Below are 11,535 nucleotides of genomic sequence, written 5' to 3'. Positions count from 1 at the left end.
CCGGCGGGCCCGCCTGCGCGGCCGCCGGCACAAAGGGCGAGGCAGCAGAGTGCCAGCGGTTGGGCAGGAGGCACTGCCGTGCCTTGGCAGCCCCAGGGCCCGCTTCCACTCCCCCATGGCCATCAGGCAGCGCCACGTTGGGGATCTCTGCAAGGATGGGCTTTACGGTGTGAATGAGGACAGGCTTCCCTGTGTCCCGCTCCTCCAGGCGCTGCCAGAGGTGTCCCAGCCCAGCCCCTGGCACCCAGCTCCCCACCCACGGGCACCCAAGTGCGTGGCACAAATTCAGCTCTCCCACTCTGCTTCCCTGACACGGACCCCAGCTGCCAGCACCCACAAGGTGTGGTACCAGCACCAGAGGGAAAGTTGCAGATTTTGCTTCCTGCATCCCCAATATTAAAAAAACCCCAACAACCAACCTTATATTTTTCCAAAGAAAATTCAGTTTGAGGCCCTTGCATTACGGTGATTCATTAATGCATCGTCCTTGTAATTTAGCTGTTGGTTTGATTCAATCAACTAATATCTCATCCTAATCCACTGGAGCTCATAACAGGTTTTAAGTCCTCATTAGTGTTTCGCGTGCCATGGTAGAGGGACATCCTCAGCCATGTGCTGCTGAAGGTGAGAGCACACTGGTGCAAATTCCAGGGAAGAAAGAACTGTGTCAGGGAGGAAAATAGAGCAAATCTGGGAGATGGGGGGAGTTTAGGATGGGGCAGGGAAGGGCAGGGCATACATGGGACACACTGTGCCTCCATGCACATCCTAGCTCCAAAGGGGCCCTCCCACCACCTGCAGAAGCCAAGGCCTAGCCAGCACTGGGGAAGCCACAGGCTGGGCAGAGCAGGCAGGGCTTGTCCTTGCCCAGTTGCTTGTGCTGACCCTGTGTTGTAGGACCATGACAGGAAATACCAGGCAGACCCTAAAGTGGTGGGCAGTGCAGCTCAGCATGTGCCACAGAGAAGTTCCCCTGGTGCTTACACAATGCTCAGGGCTGACACCCAGTGAATGTGGATGTCTAACCCCTGCAGAAACCAACACGTTAATTTATGAACTGCACAGGATGGGTAATCTGCTGTGATGAATTCCTCAACCACCACGTAACACCTCTGGCGTGGGTGTTCCAGCACCAGCACTGACAGGGCTGTGGCCATACCAGCCATGGGCATACTGTGCTCTCGGGGGATTTACATTCTCCCCTACAGACCCTTAATTATCCACTTCAGCCCTCTCAGTGCTGTTAGGATAGTGCCAGAGCAGCCCTGGCCCTGCACACAGCTCACCCAAGAAACCTCATTTAACACAGAGCAGCTCATCACTCACGTGCAACAGGACCATGCTGGCTGATCATACATCACACCTCCTCAAAGTGGGGATGTGCCATCAGGAAACCAAATCAGGAGAGAGGCAATACTTCTTAAAAGTAATGAAAGCTTTCAAGTTTATTTGTTCTAATTACCCAGCTGACAGCTCAGGGGAGGAGGAGAAAATTATCAGGGTATTACTGCCACAAAATAGTTGTAATTGAATCATTCCAGACAATAAAGCAGAAGCGCAGGTCACAGGCAACGTGTCACTCCCCCCGTGCCAGCCACCAACACCCCTCAGTGTTGCACCACAATAAAAACACCAACACAAGGAGACACTGCTCTAATTGTGCATTATTACAGCCAACAATCTTGAGTGTCTCACCTACATGGAGAGCAGGATCTGCTGAGCAGGCTGGGGACAGTGAGTTCACATGCTGCAGTTTGATTCCCTGTGATGGGTGAAGGGCTCTCCTGTGCAGCAGGTGCATCTCTCAGGCTGGAACTGCCAGCCAGCTGCCCCCAGCTCTTCCAGCCCTTGGCTGCGGTGGCAGCAGGGTGCTGGGGCAGAGAGTGTTATGCTACTGTGCAGCTGGGACAGGGTGAGCAGCCCCATGGACAGCAATGGCTTTGGCAGCCAGCAGCTCTGCAGTCTGGGCTCCTGGCACACAGAGCCACAGGTCCTGCCACTGCTGGGTTTGCCTGGCACAGCAAAGCCTGTGCTGTGTCACTGAGGGAAGTGCCAGATAAACATCTCACCACAGCAGCACGTCATGGCCAACAACAAGCCCCAGCAGCACTGGGAAGCAAGCTGAGGTTGGCACAGAGGCACACGTAACCATGTGCTGCACAGAGCAATGGGGCACAGGAGAGCCACCTTGGGGGACACACCAGTGAACACTGGCAGCCCTTATGTGTCACAACTGACCCAGGTGTGCAAACTGCACACTTTGAGGCCACATACCTGGGGACTTTGGAGACACAGGCCAAAGAGGCAGGAGCTGGGACAGTGCTGGCCCTCATTCTGCAGGTAGCTGAGTTTGATGCCATCCCTATGTCTGGAGTGGCACAGCTTGCACCTGGCACTTACACCCCTGGCCTGGCAGGGCTGTGCCCATGGCCTGGCTGCCTCCCTTGGCACAGAGCCAGGAGCAGACACCAGCCTCCTGCTGCCAGCGTAGTGCTCTGCCCCGTGCCTGCTGTGCTGCCCTGCAGAACCCCTGCCATCCCAGCACCCCAGAGCTGCAGGCACGGGCTGAGCTTTGGGAGCACACATCCACAGCCAAAGCACGATTCATTACACTCGGTACAGACCATTAAACCTTTCCTTGCCTGGGCTGGCTGCTGGGGCAGCTCTGCTGGGAGCCAGCTGAGGCTGGACGTACCTTGTGGGAAGTGAACTGTGAGTCCAGCTCTGCCAAACCCTTCATGTGGAGCAGCGATGCTGGGCAGGCCCCAGGAATGATGGCTGTGCCCCTAGCAAGGGCTGCTGCCCTCCACCTTTCCTTGCCAGCTGGCAACATGGTAGCAAAAAACAAGGCAAGAAGCTGAATAAGGGAAAACGACTGCATTACCCCCATTTGGAGATCAGCACCCACTGCTCTGCCTCTGTGGGCAGCAGGCACCCAACCACTCCTGATGCTTTTATGCCCCCAAGACAGGACTGGGCAGGCAGGGCTACACTCACAGAAATCCAGTTTAAGACATTTTTATTCTTCTGCAGGTTACACTTAGTGTTTAAGAAAATACAGGATCCCTTTTGACATTCATACATTTTTACAGGGAAAAAATAGGTTTCTCTACTAGGGTGGTTATTAAGCTTGGGCATTCCCAGGCTGACTTCCTTGCCCCCCTTGGCTGCCAGGCCAACACCATCTCTTCTCAAAGCATCACTGCCCTAATGGCCAGTCCAGGCCTGCAGAGCTTGTGTCATCCCCTCAAGCTAAGAAAAAAAAATAATTAAAGTAAATACAGTGCTCAGTATTTCCAGTTTCACAGCTCCTACACTGGCTACTGCAAAAGAAGACCTGGAGACAGGGAGTGACCACACTGTGCACACAAATATCTAAGAGACCCACGTTAGTGTGTGTGACTATCTGGACCAGGGAAGCAGGTTAATCCTGTTTGCTAGAAACCTAGAGGAAATAAAAATAAGGGTTCCCCACAATTAGCATAGTCACAAACAGCTACTGGACACCAGGCTCACGCTGCCTCTGAGGGCTGCCAGGGGACAGGGAGGGCAGCAAGGCAGAGCTACTACGAAGCTCAAGGCAAGAAATGCACGCGCTGCACGACCAGAGCGCGCCTGCCCAAGGGCAGCCCCTCTGCTCCAGACAGTGCTGCAACAGAGGTGGCAAGGGGCAGCTTCACTTGGCAGGACACGTCTTTGTGCTGTGTCCAGCCAAGGGCTTCCTAAGGGCAGTGTCATCCACGTGGCTCTTACTTCTAGGCTGCCACAGTGTGCAAGAAATTCAGATTTAAACATCACTATAGAAAGCAGATTGAAAAGCAGCTGCTGGGGTAAGACCTCCACGACCCGAGGTGGGCTGCTGCCCAGAGGTAAAGCTGAAGGCTAGGAGGGAGCAAAAGGCTCACTAGACGAGGCGTTAGACAGCGAGCAGCTACTTTCCCTTGGCAGGGCTGCAGCACATTGGCACTAGCAGCAGGAAACAAAACAGATGTTACAAAAGCTTCTTCCAAGCACCAGCAGACTCCACTTGGTCACTGCGGGGAGAGAGACGCACATGGAAAAGAAGTGATACTCTAAGGCAAAGGCCTTTCTCTTCAGGACCTCGGGACACCAGTGCAGCTAAACATCCCCCCATGCTGGCTGCTAAGCCCCCACAAGCTCTCTGCCCTTCCCACCAACACCAGCTGCCCAAACAGCTCCTGCTGAGTCTTGCAGGCAAACCACGTGCCAGCACCCACCCTGTCCCGGGCACCAGGCCCCGGGGACACCCCTCACCCTCTCTGCCACTGGCGCTTCCACAGGGCCGGTGAACACTGTCCCAACCTTAGGCCTCACACAGAGGGATGTAAGGTATGAGCTGTACTGGGAGGGAATGGGGAGAAAGTGTCAACAAAAGACATAGTCCATCCAAGTGGTTCGAACTCCAGTCCAAGCTGAGGAGCATTAGCTGGTACCAGAAGAGATTTCTGGGAACTCCTTATAAATCTCCAAGATGATCAGTTTCTCCATCTGGCACTGCTGGTCCTCCTCCTCCTCACCCAGGATGCGCTGCAGGATGCCCTGCAGGTCAGTGAGGCGGTGCTGGTGCTGCAGATAGGGCGTGGAGCGGATGATGGCATGCATCAGGGACAGATACTCCATCCTCAGCTGCCAAGCGGGAGGGAGACAAAACACAGAGCACAGTGAAAGATTTGAAGTGAGATAAACAAGCCTGCCAGCCTCCATGACAGCCTGAGCACAGGAACAGCTGTTTGCTGCTGCACCATCAACCAGAGCACAACTCCAGAGGCACCTGCTTTTCCTTAAGTATCATTAGTAACTATGGAAAACTGCATTTCCCACAGCAAGAGTGCTGCTCCTCCCCTGCCCTTGAATACGTGCAAATCCTCCGCCTCTGCAACAGCAAACAAAAGAGATTCCTCCTACTACTACTCACAGAGGGTCTCTCTTCCCAAAGGTCCCTGGTCAGAAGTGTGCAGACCACCAGAAGCCTGGTAGGTCTTTCTTCAGCTATGCTGGTGTGCTGGGCAGGATAAATCCTCCCTTCCTCCTTAGCTCCCAAGGCTGATTTAAACACTCAGAAATGTTGTGCCCACCCCAGAACTCCACTCCTGCCCGCACCAGCAGGCCCCATGCGGGGCCAGGACAAACACCATTGCTCTGGGACTGTGCTCCCTTCCCCAGTGCCTGTGAGTTGCTGTGAGCACCTTGTCTCCAGGGGAGAGATCCGCAATCTGCCGCACCAGGATGTCGATCAGGACCATCATGTCTGTGTGATAGAAGATGCTGGCTGTATCCTTGCTGGCAAAGATGTCCTGCAGAAACTTCAGCACTGAGTGTGGTGGCTGAGGCTGATGCTTGAAGATGCAAACTGGATCATCTGGGGGAGGCAGAGAGGCTGTGCTGAGCCACACACTCCCCACTGCCCCTCTGCTCCATCCTCAGTGCACTTCCCCTCACTAGACCCTTCAGAGAGGAGGCTGCCCTGCCCTCAGCCAGCCACTCCCTGCCCATGGAGAGCTTTGGTGCTCAAAGATGTGTAATCAGCACGGCAGCTCTGCAGGCTACCAAGATGAGAGCAAACTCATAATGATGAGCATTAATCACTGTTTATGTTTCACTGACCATCCCAGGTGAGAGCACATTAGTACACTGCTTTCTCAGTATCTCCTGTTCTTGCTCAACAGCCACCACTCATTTTCTCCCTGGTTTATTAAGAGGGGTCCAATAACCCCTCTGCAAAGCCCACCAGAGCCTGTACAAAAAATAAGCTTTCACCAGAGACCAGGCTAGTACTGTTCCAGAAGCAAGAAAAGAAACACTTCCAAGTTGAAATGAGCCACCACATCCTGTTCTCTTGCAAAACACATCCCTGGCAGACTGCAAGAGGGACTCTGGGCCATGGCGGCTCCTCCAGCAGTTGTCAGGAAGGCGGGCAAAACAGAAGCATCTTCATTAGGTTGTGGCCCCCCTCTTTCTTCTCCCAGCTCCTCACTGTAAGGTGATCTCTGCAGGGAATCTGGCAGGGAAAGGGCTAAACAAAGGCTTTGGGAGGAGGCCAGACAGAAAAGCACCGAGGTGCCTGCTGCCCTCAAGCTGATATAGTGTGGAGACAGTGATTTGCAGCCCCAAAGAGAACTAAAGCCAGAGTAAGATGAGCTGCATGCATCACAGGATGGGTTATTTCCAGCAGCTCAACAAAATGATTTCTCTCAGGCAGCAAAGCTCCTGTGCTCCAGAAGGTATTAGCAAGCACACAGTGGCCTGCAGCACAGGCTGAAAGACCTGGCACCACTCTTCCTGCAGAGATCTCCAGCGTTCCAGCAATCTGCTCTGCAACAGCTCTACAAGTACACTGGATTTCACTCCATGCCTGAAGCAGACACAAGGCTAACCCTCTGCTGGCAATTCAGAAATGGAAAGTTCCACTCCAAGCAGCATTTCTGAAGACAAAAGCTCCCTCTGCATCTGTCCCCCAGGGCAGATGTTTGCCAGCACAGGCAGAGGTTTCTATGCCAGTGCACACTGAGTCCTCTGCCTGTCCAAGGACAGAAGTGGCCCAGGACCAGCTTTCCTCCCAGACAAGAGCTTGCCCATGGCAGCTGGTCCATGCTCTGAGATGGAGCTGATCTGACCCAGAAGTATGGAAACTGCAGCCCCTCCTCTGTCCCTAGATGCCATTAGCCATTACCTTAATCCTTGTGCAGCTCCATCCTCAGCAATGCAGACTGTCACCCTCACAAACTCACCAGGCAGCAGCACAGCACAGCCTGAGCTGACAGCTCCTCAGCCACCTGCACCCCTGACATCCTACCCTGTAAGAGCATGGCCATGTCTCCCCAGGGATCTTTGTGCACCCCCTGCCCCATACACACACACTCACCTCCTCTGTTCAGCAGCAGCAGCAGCTTCTCTGTGAAAGTCTTCACGTTGGAGTGCTTGCTTATTGTAGTCATGATCACACTGTGTTCTGGAACTAAAGAAGAAACCTGTTCAGCATCTCCCTTTTCTCCTGAAGACCATGGTGATAAAAACACACAATGGGTGGCCTCTAATTAACATCAATACTCTGGGGTGCTTTGGGGAACCACAGTCTATCAGGGCTACAAAAAGTTTCAGGCCACAGAGTGGGTGGGCAGGGAGAGAGAAGGTGAAATAAATGTGGAAACAGCACATGAAACACTTGCAACTTCGTGCTTTCTCCATATATCTGATTCATGTGTGGGTTCCCACCTTGCCAGCCAAACACTGGGAAAATACCTTGCAAAGGCTTTATGTTGTCAATCATTACCTCTGCTCACAACCCTCTGCAGCCAAGGGCTCCATTCTTTGGTACCCTCTTCCTTCCTACCAGCAGTACCCTTCTGGAATTTAGAGTCTTATGAGTTCTCTTAAGAAGGGCCCCAGGATCATCCCAGAAGAGAAAAGTTCTTCCCAGCACTCAGCACTGTGCTACGCAGGGGCACAGGCTGAAGACTTCTAGGAACTGTCCCCTTGCCTGGTCTGGGAGTGATTTGCTGTAAAATACATTTACCCTAGCAGAGCTTTTTTTTTGTTGTGTGTGTGTGTCTGTGAGTGTGCACACTCAATCACATAAACAGCTCAGTGTGGCTATTTCTGTGGCCTGTAATATTTCACAGGCTGCAAAGTGTTTCAGGATCCTGAAGGCCATCAATATAATATGCATTTAGGAGAGTTTTTGAACTAATGCTGTACGACTGAACTGCATGATAGATGAATCTTGAAGACATAGGGATAAAAAATTCAATCCACCAACAAGCAATGTGAACATCATTTAACATGTTCTTAGCATCAGAGAACAAGTCACTGCTCTCAGCTATGCCCCAGGTGGGCAATAATCCCCAGAAACACACTGTCTGTCATGCATTACTGCCTAATTACAGTAGCCAGCAAGGATATGGGTAAGTGTGGGAAGGGGTAATGAATGAAAGTAGCAGAGATATACTTAATCAGTTTCTGTGCACTCAACTTTCACAGGAAATTAGAAAGATTTTAATGACGCACAACCCAAAATAACAGGTGAATTACTGGACATATTGTTGCTGCTTTATCCTGCCCTCTCTCCAAAAAATCAAAGATGTCATGAAGTAGATTAAGGGTAAGTAATTAACTAAAGACAAGTGGAGCAACAGGAGACTGGAATGTAGTTCCAGGTCCTGCTAAGAGAGGCCATTCCTTAACCCAATCTTCCAACAGGCTTCAAAACGTGCAGGCAGAGAGAAGGAAGATGCTCTTCCCTAAGGACATGATCTGCTGTCTGTCCTCATGGAGCTCAGCAGGGCAGGGAGGAGAGAGAACAAGGGCAAAGAGGGGACAGCGCATCTCAGGCCAATGCTGAAGGGCCTGGCCTCAACAGCTTGGCACTGAATGAGCTTCAGACAGTGTGGACAGGGCAGCAGAAGCTTTGCCAAGACCTGCAGAAGGCAGAGGAAGTTTTGTTCTGAGGTGGTATCGAGAAATGCCCACTGAAGCATCTTCTCTCCCAGGTCACCCATACCTATAAATTAACCCCACTCATGCTCTGCAAGTACACCCCAACAACTCTTTTGACTGGGCACTGTGGAAGCCCAGTGACAAATCCACTGAGGTGCCCAGAGCTGCTGGGCAGGGGCTCTCAGACCATTTTTTCCTCTAGGGTTTTGCACTACATTTAAGCACAGTGCCAGAGACTAGGAGAGCTGGTTGGTGGTTACAGCACCATCAAGACCCAGTAAGATTCTCCCTCCCCATTTTTCACACTCTCACTCCAGAACACTGAAATCCTGCCACAGCAGAGCAGCAGCAGTTCAACCTGGAATGTGGAGATTGAAGGCCAGAAGGACGTTGACAAACAAGTCAGGCAGCTGGTCAGTGGTGTCCGAGGGCAGCCCGTCCTCAATCACATCCAGCAGGAACTGCACAAACTGAGAGTTGAGATGTTCTGCACGAGGAGAAAGGGGAGTTTACAGCACAGTGAAAATAAACCAAGCAACAAGGGACCATCCAAGCCACTTTTATGCTTAAAAACCATTAGTGTCAGCCTCTGGGGAATGAAGGGCTCTTCAAGTGGAGTAGACCGACCACTGAAGCATCTTTGTGTGAGACACAGTGCAGGGAGTTGCTGAAATTTGCTACCCCAAATGGCAATTATTTGTTTTTGAGCAAACAAACCACCAAATCCTGCTCTAGCTGTTGCAGAACCAATGCCACCAATGAAGGCTTCAAGTAGGAAGAGACTGGCATTCTTGACCACTGGTTCAGTTAATCTCTTCTAAAAAACCCCTAATAACCTAGATCATTAGTAATAACCCAGTTTTCAATTCAGCTATTAGGAAAGCTCAGGAGCTCATGCAAATAAGTCCACCTGCAGGAAATAACTGCCAGGGTTACACAAGGAGAGATAAACAGGAGGTGTAGAGGCTCATTCCAGTCTCTACTGCACCACTTTTAATCTTGCACAGGTTTACCCAGGGTTAAGGTAAAGCTGCTGACAAGATATTTATAAAAATCTCTACTGCATTTCTAGGAAAATTAAGCCCAAAATTTCCCAAATACGAAATAGCTGTGGGAAGAAGTGGGCAGGGCTTTCTGGCTGAAATGAAAGGACAGAGCATAAAACAGGGAGAATATTTGCACTTTGTAATTGACCACAATACCCTTAATCATCTCCACTTTCCCTAAGAGCCTGAACTACAGAGAGCTGCACTATCCTGCTAGAAGAGAGACCAGAAAGAGGCCACATTATGCAGCTGACAGCCTTAGTGGGTGTTTGTGTAGGGATCCGGGATCTCAGCCTCATCAGCAGACAGTCTCCAAAGCAAGTAAGAGATGTGTGCTTTCACACAGGCCAGAGGTAAAACAAAATGCCACTTAGTCACAGGGATGGGCAAATCCATGTTGCCTGCAGTGTGGCATTCAGTCTTCCACTGCTCTAACCCGGACTTGTGTTGCTCTTTGGAAATCTGGCACCTCAGCCCTATGCTTCAGCTGCCAGGCTCTACTGATAAAGAACAGAGCCTACTCTTGCTGGGCCTTCCATTGAGCTGTCCCTGGCCTTGGCCATCAGGAGAAGTCCCTTTCCTGTGTCTGCCAGCATGGCCCAGACATCCCATCAGCAGCTCTGCTATAAGCACAACCTCTCTTACCATAGTGGTGATATGGCAGGGGCTCCCCCATGGAGAACATCATGGCCAGCACCAGTGCAGAGTAACACATCTTCTGATGATCTGCAAGGCAAAGGTCCTGTCATTAGTTCCTCCCAGGATGTGAAACCTTTCCCCAGCTGCAGCTGGGAAGTCACACACTTCATACAGGCATTTAACACTCCTCATTGCTGTACTGACTGAGCAGTAAGGGTGTTTGTCCCCATTTTAGCACAGCACACGCCTTCTGTGCCGTGTGTTTCCAAAGCAATTTAAAAATAATCAAAACAAGTCCTCTATTTTTTTCCCCTCTACTTCAGAGGATCTGGGCAAACTTGATCTGAATAATTAAAAACCTCCCCTGCACAGTCCCAGGACACATCCCATGGTTATGTAATTATTGAACCCAGAAAAAGCATCCATCTGGGCAGCTCAAAATACTGCCTGTTCCAACCAACACCACCCCCAGACAGACATGCTGCTTGTTACCATCTCTGCACTGCTCTACTTTTGCTACCTCAGCTCTGCCTGAAGGTATAAAAGGTCCCTGGGGAGAGCAGATCACTGCTCAGGCTGTGCATCTGCCCACCTCCCAGGCCACACATCCCCAGCCCTGATACATCCCACAGCCTGCTAGTCCAACACAATTTTCGCTGGCAGCAGCTATATGTGAATGCTCCAAAGAACCCCTGCCAGTGTCTTTCCTGAATTTTAATTAATGGATACCTCTCAATAGATATTTGCAAAACAAACAAACAAAAAAGTCATCAAATAGGATCTGTGCCCTCATCAAATGCAGCCTATGTCCAGCTCAGCAAGTCTGAAGGCAATAGGAAAATGAGTATTATTTAGGTTACCACGTGTACTGGCTAAATAAAGTTCAGCTACATCCGCCAGAAAGGGCCCTGGGGCAAAAGGCAACTGAAGGTGTAATTATGAAAAACTGACCAAAACTACTTTTCATCAGAGGAGAAAAAGGCCCCTTCAATCTATGGTGCTTTTCCTGGCCATACTGCTGCCCTGCACAATACACACCAGTTCCAGTGCTCCCTCCAAACCCTTTAAGATATTTCACTTCTCCATGCACAAAGCCACCCTCTCTAAGCCTCTGCACCCTGCAGTTTGGCTTTGACTGAACAGGCTGATGCCTTCAGTGTCACCACTTACTCCTGCACTTGGCCAAAGGACTTGCAACACTTGGCAGCTCTCAGAGTTACTGTCAGCATGGGGAAAAATGCTATGGAGTCATTCCAGCCCCATGCCCCCTGGAAAGTCCCCCCTCTGTCAGCAAAGCCTCTCCACTCAAAGCACACTCACACTGTCACAGTTCCACACGATGCCTCAGTTTTCCATCAGCAAGTACTTGGAGTAAAAATAGATCATTTGCAGCTTA

The 11,535-nt window shown here is 51.1% G+C and overlaps 1 protein-coding gene across 1 annotated transcript in view; it reads right to left on the bottom strand.

Moving 5' to 3' along the window:
• Positions 1-3,002: 3,002 nt before the first annotated feature.
• The window catches only part of NCKIPSD (NCK interacting protein with SH3 domain), a 29,685-nt gene continuing 21,152 nt past the window's right edge, over positions 3,003-11,535 (bottom strand). The window contains exons 8-12 of the mRNA XM_031058187.1: positions 10,146-10,226; positions 8,813-8,941; positions 6,884-6,976; positions 5,208-5,380; positions 3,003-4,647 (exon numbers count right to left, since the gene is read on the bottom strand). Of these exons, the coding sequence (XP_030914047.1) occupies positions 4,444-4,647; positions 5,208-5,380; positions 6,884-6,976; positions 8,813-8,941; positions 10,146-10,226 (680 nt within the window). The 3' untranslated portion in view covers positions 3,003-4,443. The remainder of the gene's footprint in view (positions 4,648-5,207; positions 5,381-6,883; positions 6,977-8,812; positions 8,942-10,145; positions 10,227-11,535) is intronic.

Source organism: Geospiza fortis, unplaced genomic scaffold (assembly GCF_000277835.1).
Source record: "Geospiza fortis unplaced genomic scaffold, GeoFor_1.0 scaffold78, whole genome shotgun sequence".
Lineage (NCBI taxonomy): Eukaryota > Metazoa > Chordata > Aves > Passeriformes > Thraupidae > Geospiza > Geospiza fortis.
Note: the sequence above shows the minus strand (reverse complement) of the source record. Positions and strands in the feature narration are given on the sequence as shown.